This window comes from Dipodomys merriami, unplaced genomic scaffold (genome assembly GCF_024711535.1).
Source record: "Dipodomys merriami isolate MVZ:Mamm:240054 unplaced genomic scaffold, mDipMer1.0.p SCAF_545, whole genome shotgun sequence".
NCBI classification, from domain to species: Eukaryota; Metazoa; Chordata; class Mammalia; order Rodentia; family Heteromyidae; genus Dipodomys; species Dipodomys merriami.
In genome coordinates, this window is record NW_027206119.1 from 21,957 (window position 1) to 41,836 (window position 19,880).

The 19,880-nt window shown below is 34.0% G+C and overlaps 1 protein-coding gene across 10 annotated transcripts in view; it reads left to right on the forward strand.

Moving 5' to 3' along the window:
* The window catches only part of LOC138811651 (E3 ubiquitin-protein ligase MYCBP2-like), a 193,690-nt gene that overhangs the window by 19,159 nt on the left and 154,651 nt on the right, over nt 1-19,880 (forward strand). For 9 of the 10 annotated variants that reach the window (XM_069999343.1, XM_069999344.1, XM_069999350.1 and 6 more), the window contains exons 11-16: nt 464-668; nt 4,195-4,340; nt 4,662-4,763; nt 10,636-10,743; nt 17,026-17,145; nt 18,452-18,533. In XM_069999343.1, coding sequence (XP_069855444.1) covers nt 464-668; nt 4,195-4,340; nt 4,662-4,763; nt 10,636-10,743; nt 17,026-17,145; nt 18,452-18,533 — 763 coding nt within the window. The remainder of the gene's footprint in view (nt 1-463; nt 669-4,194; nt 4,341-4,661; nt 4,764-10,635; nt 10,744-17,025; nt 17,146-18,451; nt 18,534-19,880) is intronic. The other variant, XM_069999351.1, reaches the window with a different exon arrangement.

Here is a 19,880-nt window from a genome sequence, read left to right on the forward strand (position 1 = left end):
GGCCATATTGGAACTGTAGGTCTCTTGCTCAGGAATTTTGTATTTTTGGCTCTTTGACAGTATACAATAAAATATGTTTTAAAAAGATGATTTGTGTCAGTTGGAGGATGTACTAGATTGGAGAGACCTTTGTTTAAAGCATGGTTGAGAGGATCTCTTTAGTTTATTGAATGAAGGTATTGGTAGAGAAGATAGAAAAAAGGACTAGAATCAAGAAACATTAAGAAGAATAACAGTAAGGGATGTGTTTGAGAATAGCCACCCTGCTTCCATTTGCAGAAAGGAAATGGGGGGAGCATTTTTTTTTCTCTAAGTTATAGTTTGTTTTTGTTATATTTTAACATATCTTGGCATAGTTATTTGTATTAGCAATATATTATGTATTTTTAAATTGAGAATTATTATTGACTTTCAAACATGAGACTAAACTACATAAAGTTTTTTACATTGATTTGTCAAATAGGATTTGGAGTTGAAAATATGGCAACAGCAATGGATGAAGACTTGGAAGAAGAAATAGATGAAAAAGATGAGAAATCCATGATGTGCCCTCCAGGCATGCATAAATGGAAGCTGGAGCAGTGTATGGTGTGCACTGTATGTGGAGATTGCACAGGTTATGGAGCCAGCTGTGTCAGCAGTGGACGTCCAGACAGAGTTCCCGGAGGGTGAGACAAGGATTGATAGGGAAGAAAATGTGCCCCAGTTATTCCAGTTATTCTACTGTGTCTTCATTTATAATTCATCATGATGATCATTATTATTATGTTATTATTTTAAATTGCCACACTCAAATCAAATCCTTGGCAGCATGCATGCTGTACCACCGAGATACACTCTAGCTACACTTTTGTTTCCTGTTATACTAATTTCTAATTCAGTATCTTTTTTTTTTCATCTGACAATTTAAGCCATTACTTAACTCATGCATCTCTGTAGCTTTATTTGTATTCTTTTCTTAGGTGTGTTTAAATCTGAGTCTCTTAGTTTTTGTTGAGCTTGCATCTTTTCTAGTAGAACTGTCAAATACCATACAAAGTACTTGACTAGTAAATTACTTAAACTTACTGATTCTAATTTAAAGATTTTAGATATTCTCACTTATAAAGTTGTGTCACACCTCTTTTATTTATCCTTGTATGTTAATAGGCCTTCCTTTTTTGGGGGGGGCGTTCGGTCATGGGGCCTGAACTCTGGGCCGGGGTGCTGTCCCTCAGCTCTTCAGCTCAAGGCTAGTGCTCTACCACTTGAGCCACAGCACCACTTCCGGCTTTTTTTCTTTTTGCTTATGTGGTGCTGAGGAATCGAACCCTGGGCCTCATGCATGCAAGGCAATTGCTCTACCATTGAGCCACCTTTCCCAGCCCCTTCCTTTTTTAAACGTTCTATATCATTGTCAATTTAAAGCTAGTATGTGAGTTTAGTAGAATAAAGACGTGTATTTCCTCATAAGATATTGGAGTAATTTTGAATGTAGTTTTTATAGCTAATAGAATGGTATGCCCTTTATAAGATCAAGTTTCTTATAACTGGTTGATTTGGGGAAGAAGTTGAGGAAATTTTGTAAAGAAAAGCCCAAAATAAGGACAGCTACCCTCATTCTACTTTTTAAACTCTTGTCAAGTGCTTTTCCCAAATACTGTCTGGATCTACTGTGAACTTACTTTGATTTATGCTTTACATGCTGTAGTTATATAATATAAAATAAGCCTTTTCTTTGAAATATGAGGTTTTATTTGCTTGATGTTTTGAAATGGTCTCCCTATGTAGCACAGGCTTCTGGCTGACCTTAAAGGTCTAGGCTCAAGTGGTGTGGAATCTATAATTTTTTACTTAAGAGATTTTTTTTTTAACTTCCAGGATGGCAATCTTCATCTAAATTGACTTTTTTTTTTTTTCCCGGTACTGGAGATTGAATTCAGGGTCTTACAGTAGCAAGCCCTCTATCACTTGAACCACTCCCCCCATTAATTTTTCAGATGAGGCTTTGTGCTTTTGATTATATCTGCCTTGAACTGCTATCATTTTTTTAAGAGAAGTTCAGTGTTTTTCTTTTCTTTTTTATAATTATTATTGTAGAGTTAATACACAGAAGGGTTAGTAATGAGTACAGCCAAAGAAAGAAACATGGTTTCCCTCATTTGTGGTAACTAGAATGTGCTGATAAATCTACAAGTAAACACATTGAATGACAAAAATAAATAACACTGGGACATGATAAGTTATATAGGACCCTAGTCATAACATACATAGTCAAAAGGAGGCTATGTCTAGCAGTGGAGGACAAAGGCTTAATATCTATGTACAGATGATCATATAAAATAATATTCTATGAAATGAACTCCAAGAAAAGAAAAGAAGAGACATTCTTTAGTTGCCATTGTTGCTGTTTTTTTTTTTCTTTTGTCTTTTTAGTTTGTATTTGGGAGGGGAAGGGAGAACACATAAAAGGTGGAACAAGGGTGAGCACATATAACAGTAATACTTACTAGACACTATGTGGAAAATGAACTGGATGTTTTATGGATGGGGACAGGAGGGAAAGACTAGGAGAAAGCGATGGAAGGGGAAGCATGGTTCAAAAAGAATTGTGATAATTTTACTTTTCTCATATTTGGATGCCTTTTTTTTGTTTTTTGTTTTTTTTCCCTAATGGCTCTGGAAAGCTTTTCCAGTATAGTATTGAGGTAGTTTTCCGCTATTCTTAGTTGACTGAGTTTGTTTTAAAATCATGAACTGATACTGAGTGTTTTCAGATGCTCTTATAAATTGAGATGATCATGCTTTTCCCTTTATTATCATGTGATATATTGCATTGATTTTTTTCTTTTTTTTGGGGGGGGTGCGATAGTGGGGCCTGAACTCTGGGCCTGGGCACTGTCCCTCAGCTCTTCAGCTCAAGGCTAGTGCTCTACCACTTGAGCCACAGCACCACTTCTGGCTTTTTTCTTTTTGTTTATGTGGTGCTGAGGAATCGAACCCAGGGCCTTGAGCATGCAAGGCAAGCACTGTACCACTGAGCCACCTTCCCAGCCCCTGCATTAATTTTTTTTCTATATTGCATTATAATGATGAATCATGCTTTGTTAATTATTACATTTTTTAATCTGCTGATGAATTTATAGCTAGTATTTTCAAAATATTTTTGCATCAGTTTTCATAAAGAAAATTGGTCTATAGGTTGTAAAAGTTATTCTTTTTAGCATTTTTTTTACTTTGGTATTTGGTAATTCTGATCTCATGGAATTGAGTACACTGACAATACAGTAGGGCGTATTATTGTACCGTAGTTTTGAACTGTGTATTAAGTGATCCTTCAAATTGTCAGTAATGCTTGCTTTCAAAGCTAGGAGTTTCCAGATGGCTAATTATCTTGTATTTTACAAAACTGGATAACCATGGGCTGAGCAAGACTATTAAGGGTTGTTGTTTTTTTTTTTTTTCCATTCCTGGGGCTTGAACTTGGGGCCTGGGTGCTGCCCCTGGGCTCCTTTTGTTCAAGGCTAGTGCTCTACCACCTGAGTAGTTAGGATTGTAGGTGTGAGTCATCAATGCTCAGCAACTATTGAACGTTTTAAAAGAACAAGTTCAATGCAAACATTAAAGCCATGACTTCTATATCTACAAAATATGTGATTTAGAAGGTAGTCCTTCACTGACATTCCAGCCTTCATTTTATTATAAACAAATGCCATATAGTGTGTAATTTATATGGAAAGGAGAAGAAAGAAGGAAAACAACAGGTTATTGGACACAGTGAAAGAATGGAAAGGGATGACATCAAGAATGGTGAGGGTAAACACTGTAGGAAGCTGACAAGCTGGCTTACTATCTGAAGACTGCCAACATCTTCCTTAATGTGTCTGGTAGACAGCAGTGTAGCTCATTTGCTAGCTACGAGCCCATGCAGGTCATTCAGTGCTAAACCTTTCTGGCATTCTGAAAAAGCTTGTAAAAAATAATTTTTGTTTTGTTAATAGTTGCCTTGATAATAACAGAATACATTTGTGTTTTCTATATAAAAACCCATTATGCCCATTAAGTATTTAATAAATTCTTGCTTTTAATTATTCATCGATTCATCCTTTAAAATTAATCATGGAAATACAGAAGTTACAGAGAAGATTTTTTTAAAAAGAGGCTAGAAGGATTTCAGTTAAACCTATTTTTGTTGTTGTTGTTGTTTTTAACTAGGATCTGTGGTTGTGGTTCTGGGGAATCTGGCTGTGCTGTGTGTGGGTGTTGCAAGGCTTGTGCAAGAGAGTTGGATGGTCAAGAGGCAAGACAAAGAGGGATTCTTGATGCAGTGAAAGAAATGATCCCTTTAGATCTTCTTTTAGGTAATTTAACTTTGTTTTGTCTTCATCTTGGTAATTCTGGTAGTATAAAGAATTTCTGTAAGATAAATGTTAAACTTTGTTAACTGATGGTATAACCTTAGTTAAGGTATTTCTAAGAATTCTTATAATAAGCAATAAAAATAATTTTAGATGATGTTTATGACAGCTTTTAGTTTCTTGAATTTTGAGTCGTTATAGCTATTATGCATAGTTATGTAGCTAGAGCTATGTTATATGTTATATAACATATTGAACATGTTGTTGTTGTTATTATTATTATTATTACTATTATTGTTATTATTATTTTGGTCAATCATCTAGCTGTCCCAGTACCTGGGGTTAATATTGAAGAACATCTTCAGTTACGCCAAGAAGAAAAACGACAGCGTGTAATCAGAAGACACAGATTAGAAGAAGGACGAGGTAAGATTCAATTACAAAAAAGAGTAAAGGAATACTTAGAAACCAGTGAAAACTGTATGGAATAAGCTGGTTTAAGTAGAATCATTAAAATGGGTAACATTCTGGTAACTTTGAAAATAATATAAAAATATTTGGTGCATTTATAATTGTATTAATAGCATACATTTAAATCACTACTGTATTTATGGCATTTGTCAACCCATGTTAATAATTGTGCCCTCTGCCAAGTCTATCAGCAATGGCAGTTTTATCAAAAATTATGAATTCTAGAATTTGTCCTTCACCCAGACAGTGGACTCTGCTATTTGACTATGAGCTTCATTGGTCAATTTAATGTAGTTTTTTCATTCTGTTTTGCTAGCTGTTCAGACTCTTGTCATTTGGGCATAATCTACCATGCTTCCTTTCAGTCCAGTGCATAACTAGCAGTTATGCACTGTTACCTTTTATGGAAACGAATGCTGCTGCTTACATAAAAGAAGAGTAAGTTGGGAATTCTGCTGGATTTATTTAGAAAGATAGATTTATTGATTATTATATTTTCATTGCTTTTGGTAGTTTTTTGCCTGAAAATTGATTTAAACTGGAATACACATAATTATCATTTCAGTATACACTGAATAGACAGGTGTTGATATTATATTACTAAAGCAGTTGTTGCATTACAGAATTTTTTCTTTGTAGGAACAAAACTGTCAGAGTTCTGTGATTGTGTTCTTGTTAGGCAAAATCTTGGTATTAAATTTTAATACTTACTAGAAGCATTATGGTACTTGATACATAAGCCTATTACTATATAACTATCATTATGCATTTTGTCAAGTTCTTTTTAATTAAAGAAAATAGGTAGTGAAATATACACTGACAAATTCTTTTATTAAATTTAAATTGTTTACCATATACCTGGAATATATAGATTTTTTTTTATTGTAACATCTAATAAGCAATGTTAATTGATCCAATGTTAATTTGTATGTTTGGCTTTATCAGCAAATATTTTGCCTTCAAAATATTTTAATAATGTAAATATTGTTACTCTTTATATTATGTAAGTAATATGGGAAAATTGCACATTAAATGTATTTTAGAAGAAAGTTTATGTTTTATGTCTTTACAACATTTTTTTCTTAAGGTTATAACATTATCTCTTTACTACCTGTTTTTTCATTCTTTGGAAATTTTAGGTTGAGTTATAGGAACTGACCTATAAAATCCAATAATTTATTAGGTTTAAACCAAAGTATATAGCAAATCTTTTTGATGACATCTAAATTTTACTAATGCAATATATATCTTGGTATGCTTTCTTGAAAAGAATAAAATAAACAATCAACCACAAAAACCTTGTTCAATTTTATTGGAAGTGAACATTGAATTCAATACACTGGTAATTCAAAAATTGGAGAATGTAGACATTCTTTTGCCATTTATTTTAAATATTATCAATATATAGAATATAACCACCTAAAAGTTATAAAACTCTTTAATAATTTAATATTTAGGGTTGGAGTGCTTGCCTAGAAAATATAAAGCTCTGAGTTCAAACCCTAGTACCTTCAAATCCAAATCATTGTATATGATTTTTACTAACAAAATAGACCTGATCTTGCACAGTTGGTGAATGTTTGTGCCAAAGTTTTTTCCTTAGTCTAGAACCTTACATGTAAGCATTTCATTTAGACTAATGATGCTCAAAATTTTTGTTGCTTTTTTGTTTTGTTGAACTTCTTTCTCATATATATTTTATATATATTATCATATATATATATATATATATATATATATATATATATATATACACACACCTATTTAATGTTTCCAGAAGCACAATATGTAGAAAATACCTTTTCTTGGTGCGCTGGAATCTTCATTATGGACATGAGTTATGTCAGTTCTTTGTATGCTACTGACATTGATGCATTTGGAGCTGTACCCTCCTTGTATAAGGTTGCCTCAGTTACCACAGAATCCTGAAAAGGGAGGACACAGTTCCCACATGTATATTTTGCCAGTTAACACAGCACCATATAAAATGGTATGTGTTTGTGTGTTTTGTTTATTTTAGAAAATATTTTAGAATTTTAAACATCATTTATAACTATATATCTTTTTTTTTCTTTTACTTGATACTGGGGATTTAACTCAGGTCCTTGTACTTGTGGGGCGGGCATTCTACTACTTGAGCCATGTCCCCACCCCTTTTTTTTTTTTTTGCTAGTTTTGATTTGGCTTTCTCATTCTCTTCATTGTCATATTCTACTCAGTAGCTAAATTATTTTGTACCACTATTTATGCAACCATCATTTTGTTGCTGGGCATTCAGGCTATTTTTAGATTTTTGGTGGGATTTTCTGTAATAATTATCCTTAAACTTGTGGTTTTGCATAATAGTCCTTTTCTTGCTATAGTAGAATGTTCTAGAAACAAAGTGTGGGTCACGGAGTGGGTATATTAAATTTTAACAGACATTTGACATTGTTTTTTAAATATAGGAATATATATCCATAAGACTAATGTGTAAGAGTTGTGTTTTCCTCTGGTATCACTTGCTCTTTCAAAATGGCTGTCTTACTGCTAATTTAAATAGCACAAGAGTTTCACATGTAAAAATGCTATTTTCTCTAGGAGGCTGAGATTACTGAATATTCTTCCACTGAATATGTATACTATGGTTTTCTGTTGTTCTCCTAGTTACGGTTTCTTTTATTTTGTGATAAGGAGGTATAGTTATTTGGATGAAGTGGTATGCTCTTGTAATTTTAGTACTTGGGAAGCTGAGGCAGGAGGATGGTGAAATTGAGGCCAGCTGTGGCTATGTAGTGAATTCTGTAGTGAACTATAGCCAGGGCTATAATGGAGGTCGTATCTCCCTTATACTCCCCTGCCAAAGATATAATTCATAGCAAACATGTTGGAGTTAATACATTAAAAATATTTTAAGAGTTTAGCATAGATTGGAAGAGGTGCAGTTACTTGTTCAAAAGATAATAATCTTTCAGGTCTCAGCTTATTTTTCACTGACATCAATTCCACATCTTCTTACCTACCTGTGATAGCTCCACATAATATATTGCCTATTCATGAATGCTAGGTCCTTTAAGACACCTAAACTTGGTCATTTTATACTTATTTTATTTAGTTTTCTCATTGGAATAAATAAATCAAGGTTCATTAAAGCTTCCTAATTCCTTAATAATTCTTAAATATATTCACTTTCCAGAATCTCACTAATTGGGGCTGGGAAGGTGGCTCAGTGGTAGATCACTTGCCTTGCATGCATGAGGCCCTGGGTTCGATGCCTCAGCACCACATAAGCAAAAAGAAAAAAAGCTGGAAGTGGCGCTGTGGCTCAAGTGGTAGAGTGCTAGCCTTGAGCTGAAGAGCTGAGGGACAGCACCCAGGCCCAGAGTTCAGATCCCACAACTGGACCCCCCCCCCAAAAAAAAAAAAAAAAGAATCTCACTAATATTTCCTTAGCTCAGGCCACTTCTTTTCTTTGCCTGACATACAGCCAAAGCCTTCATAGTTTCTTCTTTAGTTATTAGTAAATCCTCCATCTCCTAATTAGACTATGTGCTTCTTGTAGTAGAGTGTCTGTTTTCTTAACTGTTTCCAGCACATAGTGTGGTGCCTGAATCATAGTGTGTCTTTGCTGACTAGTTGAAAACCATTTGTGGATTTCTCACCATCTCCCAAACAAAGATTTATGGTATTAAAAGGTTATACTTATCTGTTGTGTTTATATGGATTTTTGTGTGTATGTGTGGTGTTTGAACTCAGGGTCTTACAGGGCAGATTATTTAACCAATTGAGCCTTGTATCAGGCCTTCAATTTCTGACCTGGGCCAGCCTAATATACAATCATCCTACTTTAAGCCAACCTCATAGCTGGAATGAGAGAAATACGCCATCATACTCATTTTTTTTTCTTTGAGATATGGGCATCTCACCAAACTTTTTTACCCTAGCTGGCCTCAAATCACAATTCTCCCACACTATCTGATAGGATTACAAGTGTGAATCGCAGCACTGTGATTTGTACCTCCCCAAGCTAATTTTTCAGCACTTTTATTCCATAACCTATACTGCCTTTATTTTGGTTATTAAATGTCTTTTAAAATAACAGTATAATATTTTTTTTCATTTTCATGCTTTTGTAAGTCTGCTTTCTTTGAATTGGAATTCCCTCTTTTAACTTTTTTCTCTCTTGTTAAAAGTTTTTCATTCTTTGAAACCTTTCTCACATCATTTGATTTGGAGATTATCCTTCATGGTACAGACCTCCTTTCTAAGAGCATATTACAGTGTTTTGCTTTTATTGCTATTTTCTCTAGTAGGCCAAGATCCTGTGTCTTTATCATTATATGCATGACATCTAGTGTCTACTACATGAAAAGTTAAAAATATCTGATTACTGGGCACTGGTGTTTCATGCCTAAAATCCTAGATAACTCAAAGATCTGAAATCTGAATGATCAAGATTCAAAGCCAGCTCAGGCAGAAAAGCTGATCTGGGGCCATGATTCCAGTGGTGAAGCTGAGTTAGCATGAGGACTATAGTTCAAGCTCTGGTACTGACAAAAAAGGTCTGGTAAATAATATAAATAATTTACCTATGTTCATAGAACACATTGTTTTGCCGGGCTCATGCCTGTAATCCTATCCACTAAGGAAGCTTAGATCTGAGGATCAGGATTTGAAGCCAGCTGGCGCAGGAAACTCCATGAGACTCTCCAATAAAGTACTCAAAAAAAGCTGGAAGTGATGTTGTGGCTCAAGTAGTAGAGTGTTTGCCTTGAGCAAAAGAAGCTGAAGGACAGCACCCAAACCCGGAGTTCAAGCCTCAGTTGGTCCTGAAGCTTGAATGCAAGGCCTGGACACTCCCCCTGAGTTTTTTGCTCAGGACTAGCATTCTTCCAGGTAAGCCACAACCCCATTTCTGGCTTTTTGGTGGTTATTTGGAGATAAGTCTCACAGACTTTCCTTCCTAACTGGTTTTACATTACAACCCTCAGATCTCAGCCACCTGAGTAGGATTATAGGCATGAGCCACCTGTATTTTTGAAGTTTCTGAAACTCAAGGAAATTATTGTTTTGTTTTATAAGAAGAGAATGAACAAATACTTTTATGTATTAAAGTGAATGTGACTTTATTTAAAGTGGTTTATAAGTGACAATGAGTGTGATCTGGAGATGTTTTAAAAGTTCAGTGAGGACCATTAGTGTCTCAGAAGTGCTCCTTGAGATATATGTTCCACCTGCTATTAGTGTCAAGTTCAGGTTATCCTTACTTCTGCATATATATTCAGCAACTCCCACATGTACAGCACCTCATCAGTGAAGTTTTTTGGTTCTGTTTGTGATCATCTGTTTTTCCTATCATCTTTCACAATATGTAGAAAAGTCAATAATATTTTGTCTTGGTTTTGTGTCAAGATTGATATAGACCTGGAAATACCTGGAAGATCTTGTTAATATTTAAGAATTAGTTGAGTTTTTGTATAGCAATACAAAAGATACTTGCTTTAATGAGTATATGACTTACTAATTTTAAATATATTGAAAATATTTTTAGTTAATTTGGTTATTTTAATGAAATTTTGTGATTATCCTTAGATACTATTAGTAGTTACTCAATTTTATCAGAATAAAAATGGGTTATGTACTTTATCAACTCTATTGAAGATACTACTGTGTGTGGAATGGTGATAATATTTGTGGGGTTAGGGGTGGAATTGGGGAATTGGGAGACAAGTATGTCCACAGAAGTTAAGAATTAATTTTCATGTATCTAGTTGGAATTAATTTTTATTCATTATAGTGTTTTTCTTTTGTGAGCTTCTCTATGCACATACAAAATGTTTCTCCTCAGGCCCCCTTGTATTTGCTGGTCCTATTTTTATGAACCATCGAGAGCAGGCTCTAGCCAGACTCAGATCCCATCCAGCACAGCTAAAGCATAAACGGGACAAGCACAAAGGTATTTGGTCTTCCTTATCAACCAGGCGGGATGCTCTCCCAATTGCTTCCACTCATTTGAAGTTTGTCTCTGAGAAAATGCACAAACCTGATTTCTTCTGCTTTGCTTCTGTCATTATTACATAGCCTGAGGAGAAAGAAGGATTAAAAGTGGCACTGTTTGTCTGTGACTCATGCTTCTCCTTTCTTCTTTTCTTTTTATTAACTTTCATAAAGGGATATTTTATTTCTTTTCAAATTTCATAAAGTTAAGACCAGGTGGGAACATATTCTTGCTTTCTATTTCTTTTGTTACCTACCTGTTCTTACATGGCTATGATAGAGCATCTTATGGTCCTTTGAAAATTATTGTTCTGTTTTAGAATTAATAAAATTATTAAGTGCAATATATAAATTGATAGACTGCCATTTTATTTTTCTACTGCTCTAAAGGTTTGCAACATATGAATGCACAAATACTTGAGATTTGCGGGTTGAATACAGGTAGCTACAAACAAAAAGTTAGACAGATCTACATGAGTTCCGAGAATTGGTCAGTAGTAACCAATTAGATTGAAGAATTTGAATCAATTTCTGCATTATTTAAGGTATTCAGAGTTTTGGCTAATTAAAAATATTTCTAAGGCATGTTAATTTTTGTTAGAAAACAACAATTACAGTCATCCAACATTAAGAAAGAGTTTAATGCAGAACATTTTAAATTTATAGATGTTATAACTTAAATGCTTTTTTTGTACTTTTTTTATTGTAAAAATACTGTACAGAGGGGTTACAGTTAGTTACATGAGCAAGGTAATGAGTACATTTCCTATCGAGCATCACTTAAATTCTTGTATGTGAACCAGAGGCTTTTCATTGGCTAGTCCAATTTACAGATGCTGTTTTCCCAAATGCCCAAGATAAACCCTGACAAATAGAATAGGAAGTTTAAAAACCATTCATATAGGCAAATTATTTAATCTTTGTTTTTACTTTTGCTGGAATACATAAACTCTAAACTTAAAAAAATCGTTCAGTAAGTCCTCAGACATAACTCTTAAGATACATTCTGCAGAAATAAAGTTTGAAAGTGTTTTAAATGTAATGTAGACTGGCATCATGGTACATGCCTATAATCCCAGCTATTCAGAAGGCCAAGATTCGAAGTTAAGTTCAGGGATAGGCTGGGCAAAAGTTAGTGAGAACTCATCTGAACCAAAAAGCCTGATGTGATTAGATGCCTAAAGACAATAACTTTTTTTTTGACTAAAGTAAAAAAAGGGCTGTAGGTTTGGCTGATGTGATAGATTGCCTGCCTAACAAATGCAAGTATCTTAGTTCAAACCTCACAAGTAAATAATAAACAAAAATGAATAACTAAATTAATTAACCATAGTAAGATAGATTTTATTGATTGATTTTAATATTATAAATAATATTATAAATATTATAAATAATGTAAGTATTTAAGTCTGAGTAACAGTATTTGAAGTATAGTGTTATTAGTATTGTTAGAATCTTGTATGTCTATGCCACTATTAGAACAGATATTCTCAATGTGTTTTTTCCCTCATAAGAAGTGGAATTTATAATACTCTCATTTAACGAAATAGTTGAAAAATATTTGCATGTTATGGTCAAGCATCTTCATTTCTTCTGATTTTTTTTAATGTGATGTACTAAATGAACACTAAGATTACAAATTAAAATTTTTTCAATGTGCTTAGTTACTAACCATAGCAACTATTAAATAAACTACTCTTACATCAGTTTTGTCTGGCACTAGATTATTTTTGTATGAATTGTACCATCCTCTTTTGACTCTTTAGAATTACAATCAAGGGCTGTGTTGGTATACATATATACATATATACATATACACTATCATATATACACAGGCTTACACATATATATATATACACACTGTAATAAGCTATAAATAATAGCTTATCAAATGTGTGCTATTTACATGAAGCATTCATTTATCACTTACTAACTCCTTACCACCTACTAAACTTTACATTCACTATCCTGTCATTGATTCTTCTCTCCATACAACTGCTTTTACTACATATTTCATCATATTGGTATGTTTCTTTCTACTGTTTGTTTTTCATTGAGAAGTTTACTATACTAATGGATATTTTCTGTCTTACATTTAATTATGTTAGTAGTACAAATTGTAGGATATAACAATTAAAACATTCTATACTGTGACATATTTTAGGTGCTAAGAATTAGGAATTTTCTATTAATGGTGATTTCTAAGATAGAAAGCTGAAGAACTTCCAGTTGATTAGAAAGGCATCAGAGAAAGTTGTGATATGGCAAATTTTGACTAGAGGCAAAATAGAATATTTAAAGCAGAATCAAAAAGTAGATCATAAACTGTTTCTAACAGATATCAGGATTAACATACATTCAGCTATTCAGTGTCATGCATCCAAAGATTTCAATATAGTGCACCTTGTATGGAACATCTGAATTGCTCTAGAAATAGTTTTGAAGTCTATATTAAATAGACTAATGCATAATTCGGGAGGAATGCTGCTAAATGTTTGGGTGTATTTTGAACCTTTTTTGCTTTTTGAAAATGGCATGGTGTAATGGAAATAGGGCCTTTTGACTAGAATTCAGCTTTAATCCTAAATTTCTCTTTTACTGAAACTTCATGGTTATTCATACTTTCTCTGTTTCTCTCTGGGTATGATAATCCTTAACTTGCTTTGAAAGTTAAGATTTACACCACACTATATATAATTTTTACATATAGAAATCCTCTATGAGCACTAGCTTTGATTGAATTATTTGCTTTTTCTTTTAGAATTCTCCTGTAGATACAAAATTTGACTAATTACACATGTAATTTATTTTTACACAGTAATTCAAATGCAAACTATTTCCAAATTCCAAAAATTTGGTCTGCCATTTATGTCTTCGAGGTGGTTATTTAGCCTATAAGTAACTTAGCTTAACCCCTTAACCTTTAATAAAATGACAAAACAACACCTATATTAATTGGATTTCTATGTCTATTAAAGAAAGTAACAATAGTGAATATTGATTGTACACTTTTCAAACACTATTTCACTTAATCCTCCTAAGTAACTTCTGATGTACATACCATTATGTTTTTCCATAAGAGGGAAAGCTAAGATGTCCTGAGTTTATTTGTCATACCACTAGCTGATTCGTAGAGGAAGCTTCCATTCCAAGCCCTCAGGTTCTGTAAGCATTTATCTAATGTGGCATTTATCACAGTGCTACTACTTAGCAGATTGCAGTTCTATTGCTTTCTTTTTTGTCCCAGGTAATCACTTTGTGCTTCGATAACTTTTTTTGTGGTTTGAATACAAAGATTACTTTTAAAGTAGCTTTATGTTAAACTTAATTCATCATTCTTTAGATGCTGAATCTTTTTACTTTTGTATATGTACACAAATGAGTGTATACAGTATGTATACAGTATTTTTTATACTTATACCAGCTAAAATTTGTAGCATATATGAGCGTATATTAGAGAAAATATGTCTGTTTAAACTTCAGTAGCCAATTACAAGATTATTGAGACATGAATTTTTCCTCTAACCCGAGGAAAAGTGAGCTTCAGCAGAATTAATCTTGCTGAATTTTAATTGCTGATTCTTGAATTTGCAGTATTTTTTTGCTGCTTGCTAAGTACATTTTTTCCTTAACAAATTTTTATATATTTCTGAATCATGGAATTGAGTTATACATTAGAACACACACACAAATACAATCAATAAGTAAGAACCTCATCTTTATATTTGTTGCATTTTTACTATCCTTATTAACTGAGAATGTTTCATATAGATTCAGGTTAACATCACTGTTAAATTCACCCTTTTATATAATGCTTATAGCAGAATTTTGACCTCTAAGTAATAGTTATTATTTTAGTCATTATGCTATTATTTAGTAAATTATTAGGCTTTATTTTTCTTCTTCCTTGATGCTGTGTCTCTATTGTGGGATTTGCATCTGTATGTTTCCAATTAGAAGAGGGGACAAAATGCCAAATTCCAAAGGAATTTGCCCTGACCACACAGTGGTAAATTATATGAAGTGGAACAATACTTGAAATATTTAATTAAATCTGCAACATCATGTGAACACAATTTACTTTTTGTTGAATCAGACTTAATAATTAAATACTTTATTAGTCAGGAGAAAGTTGTTGAATTTCTCTCCATTTGCTTTCTGATGTCTTATTTAAGTTGTCTTTGGAAAGCATACGTTCCTTTTAATATGAAGCCTTATATGCATTTAACCATTCCACTGCCTTTCCAAGATGAGAAGGCTCTGAATTAAGATTATATTTCTTTTAACCCCACCCATTTTTTTGTTTCATTTGGCAAACCCAATTTAGAAAATTTAGCAGAAGAGGAATCACATTCTCATAGTAAAACCTCTCACTGAATCAGAAGTTACGATACTTTATTAGGTGCAGTGAATAAAAATTTCAAAGTAATTTCTTCCTCTGAATTTTCAGGGTCATACTTTTAAGGTGAAACCTGTCTAAATCAGTAGCTTTTCAAAGCAAGGGCTCAAGAAATGAAGGATTCCATCAACGTGCCTTCAACCTATGGGTCCAGCAGTTAATTCTGTATGTCAGAGGACTTTCATATATATATATATATATATATATATATATATATATATATATATATATATATATACACACACACCATATATATATATATGGTACATTTTAATGTAATATTGGCCTATTTTTCAAATATAATGCAGGTGAACCCATTTTATTTTTTGTAGCCTTCAGTCTATAGTCTGCATTTGTTAAAAGTAACAAAACTGAATTTTTATTTAAATGTCCTGTGGTTAGTACTTTCTTAGTAAGTTACATGGATCTACCTATTTTCTGTTATTCCAAATTAGTGAGGTTTTACTGTGGTAGTATTATGAATAGTTTAGAGTTTTTTGAAATGGTAGTTACTTATATATAGAAACAAGTCATAATTTAAGTCATGCTTAACTTGCTGGGTCTTGTTGAAACTTAGATTAAAAAGAAAGAATGAAATGAAAATAAAGTGATTTAAGGTTATTCTGTTTAATAGTCCAAAATGGGCAATGAAAATACAAAAAAGTAAAGTGTGTGTCTATGAGTTCAGGTATGTGTTTACATAGTGTATACACGTGTATAGATTTGTCACATGGCAAGAGCCTGGTTTATATTAGTGGAACTGTTGAAATTCCTTCTGTATTTTCATTTATTTTGTGTATAAGGAATTTAATCTTGATTACATAAAGTTTAATAGTGAAATATGTTTGATTTACAATAGGAAGTTGTCTCTCATTTACATATTCCAAAGTAGAAATTTTTTATTTTGGAATGTGTTTTTTGGTGCTATGGTTAGAATGGCAGAAAATTCTATGTCAAACTAGTCATGAAGATGGGCTGGGAAGGTGGCTCAGTGGTAGAGTGCTTGCCTTGCATGCATGAGGCCCTGGGTTCGATTCCTCAGCACCACATAAGCAGAAAAAGCTGGAAGTGGAGCTTTGGCTCAAGTGATAGGGCGCTAGCCTTGAGCTGAAGAGCTGAGGGACAGTGCTCAGGCCCAGAGTTCAGGCCCCACGACCGACAAAAAAAAGAAGAGGGTGGGATAGAAGGATGGTTTGGTTGAGGGTAATATTTGGGGTTAGGAATAAGACTGAAAAGCAGAATGACTGCGTGGTAGGGAAGGACAGGATAGATGAATGAGAGTAGGTCTTTGAACTACAATGCACTGCATAAAGCTCTTTGGTTTATTTATTTTTTTTTAAGTTTAGGCAAATTTAGCAATACTGGTGGACAGTATAGCCTTCCTGAGATCTGTTTGGGAAATATGTCACTTGTGAGTTAACTAGGACTTTTTTTTTAAATGGGGAACACTAATAATATTACTAAGTAAAATAATTGCCAAATGACTTTGCATGCAGTAATATTTTTATACAAACTAAATCTTCCCTTATAAAATGTACATTTTATCTCTACAACTTTATTCATGTAACTTAATCATCACATTACAGATTAGCTTAATAGGTTTAATTCATAGCTGTATCTTATCTTTTTTTTTATTGACAGTGATATTTGCGAACAAAAATACTGCCAATCTTTGCAAATTTGCTTCTTTGCAGGTAGAGTCTCCATCTGTCACTTCTAACAGCATAGATTCTTCTTGCTTATTCCTTTTAACATTTTTCTCTTGTCCTTCCATAGTAAAGTTATTTAAATTTTTATTTTGAAGATGGATCATAGCTTAATTACAAATTATAACACTTACAGATGGAAGTGGAGAAAGAGGAGAAAAGGATGCAAGCAAAATCACAACATACCCTCCCGGCTCTGTGCGATTTGACTGTGAGCTTCGAGCAGTACAAGTCAGCTGTGGATTTCACCATTCAGGTAGCAGCTGGAACTTTAGGGTATAACTGCATTTTTACAGTTGTACTAAATAACTTGTTTAGTTTTGATGAACAAAGGATGTTAACTCTGTATCACTGTGGCAACCTCCAATCTATAAGGCATTTGCATTTATCTTTTTTTGTTGTTGTTGTTCGGTCATGAGGTTTGAACTCTGGGCCTGGGCGCTGTCCCTGAACTCTTCAGCTTAAGGCTAGTGCTCTTCCATTTGAGCCACAGTGCCACTTCTGGTTTTCTGGTGGTTTATTGGAGATAAGAGTCTCATGGACTTTCCTGCCTGGGCTGGTTTTGAACTGTGATCCTTAGATCTCAACCTCCTGAGTAGCTAGGATTACGGATGTGAGCCACTGTGCCCTGCTGCAGCAATCTTTTAGTCTGTCTTCTGATGGATATATTTGATAAGTTAATTAGAGAAATTATTAAAGATGAAATAATCTTTGATTATATATTTCAATATATTATATTTCGATATAAAGTGCTGTGGGTTTTTTTTGTTTTGTTTTGTTTTTTGGTCGGTCGTGGGGCTTGAACTCTGGGCCTGGGTGTTGTCCCTCAGCTCTTCAACTCAAGGCTTTGAGCCACATTGCCATTTCTAGTTTTCTTGTGGTTTTTTGGAGATAAGAGTCTCACTGACTTTCTTTGCCCAGGCTGGCTTTGAAGCGAGATCCTCAGATCTCAGCCTCCTGAGTAGTAGCTAGGATTATAGGCGTGAGCCACTGGTGCCCGGCATCGTGCTGTGGTTTTTAGTAATATGATCCTATATTTTGTTAATGTTCAATGATAAAGGTGCATTGCCAGATTTTATAATATTCTAAAATATACCAAATCATATAACATCAAATTATTGATGTTTAGGTTAAACAGTATTTAACATGTAAAATTTACATAAATATTATTTGATATGACATAAACCTAGCATGCCATTAATGTTATGCATAATTATGTGCAAGTTTTAACCCATCTACTACCTATAATTATTCTAGGTATTAAAGAATATTATTTAATATGTAGTATATCCATGAATAAAATTTTGCTGTTGATTTGAACCAGTTATTAAATAGTAATGCTTTTACCTAGCATTTATGAGATTTAATGAAAATAGTCTGTAATGACTTAAAATATTTTGAGAACTAAAATCAGATTGATTTCCATTAAATATATATTTGTATTGGCTTCCATTACCTATTTTAAAGGTCTTACATTTTAAAATAACTATACTTTCTTATAGTTATGACAGAAATACAAAGTATATATGATGAAAAAACAACTTTGTTTGCTTTGGTTTCAGTGGTCTTAATGGAAAATGGAGATGTCTATACATTTGGATATGGGCAGCATGGGCAGCTGGGACATGGGGATGTCAATTCCAGGTACCTGCTAACTTTTTGTTTGGAGAAACTGGTACTGCATTTTTCCTTTTTTTATTTTTTAAATCCTGGAATCATTCATCTTTCTTCCCTTTCCTTCTTTTCCCCTCCTTCCCTCCTCCCCCTCCCTTCCTCCGTCCTCTCCTTCCCTGCTCTCCTTCCCTCCCCTCCCTCCCTCTCTTCCTTCCTTCTTCCCTCCTCCCTCCTTCCTTCTATCCTCTCTCTCCCTCTCTCTCTCTTTCTCTCTCTCTCTCTCTCTCTCTCTCTCTCTCTCTCCCCCTCTCTCCCTCTCTCTCTCTCCCCGTCTCCCTCTCTCCTTCTCTTTCTTCCTTCATGAAAGGGAAGGTGGACATCTTCTTTCCCTTTCTGTCCTTGCAACTTGCTGGTAGAATGCATGCATGCTAGCAGGAACTGGGCATGTCATTATAGACATCAACAATAATCATGTATTAAGAGTGACAAAGCTAAAAGTTTGAAATAGTCCCTTATACCATGAACTACCACATTGGTTCTTTACAAGTAATGCTACTCAACTGAGAAAAATCTACTATCTATTTATTGGCTTTCATTAGAGCAGTCAAGTCCATATCCTACTTAATGTAATCAAGGTGCTTTGCATCCAAAATAATGGAAAGTTGTCTTTCAAGAAGACAAAAGACAAAGGATAAACCAATGCAACAGTGATACTCACAAGATACTTATGTGTTGGAAATGAACTTCACAACTTGGGGGAGAGGGGATACAGGCAGGGGGGAGGGAAAAGTGGGAGAAAATGAGAGTTCCATAAAAAATGTATTCATTACCTTACTTTTGTAACTAATCCCTCTGTATATCACCTTTACAATAAAATAAATAAAAAGGAGGTGTCAATACAGGATTAGGTGTACAAAGGATCAGAGTTGAGCACAGCTCCAGCGGTAAAGTGCTTGCCTGGCAAGTATGAGTCCCTGAGTTCAAACCCCATTTTCATCAGATATATTATTATAGTTGTCACTGTCCATAAAAAAGAGGGGAGGCGTGTTTGAGGAGTAATTGTCTAGATTGCAGTGGAGCTTAAGAGTATTTCACCTATGGGGCTGGGAAGGTGGCTCAGTGGCAGAGTGCTTGCCTTGCATGCATGAGGCCCTGGGTTAGATTCCGCAGCACCACGTAAGCAGAAAAAGCCTGAGGTGGTGCTGTTGCTCAAGTGGTACAGCACTAGCCTTGAACTGAAGAGCTGAGGGACAGTGCCCAGGCCCAGAATTCAGGCCAAAAAAAAAAAAAAAGTGTTGCACTTGTAGAGATTGTTAGATTATTTTCCAATACAATCAGTCCATCTACAATGGACAGTAGTGAACTGTCTTAAGGCCT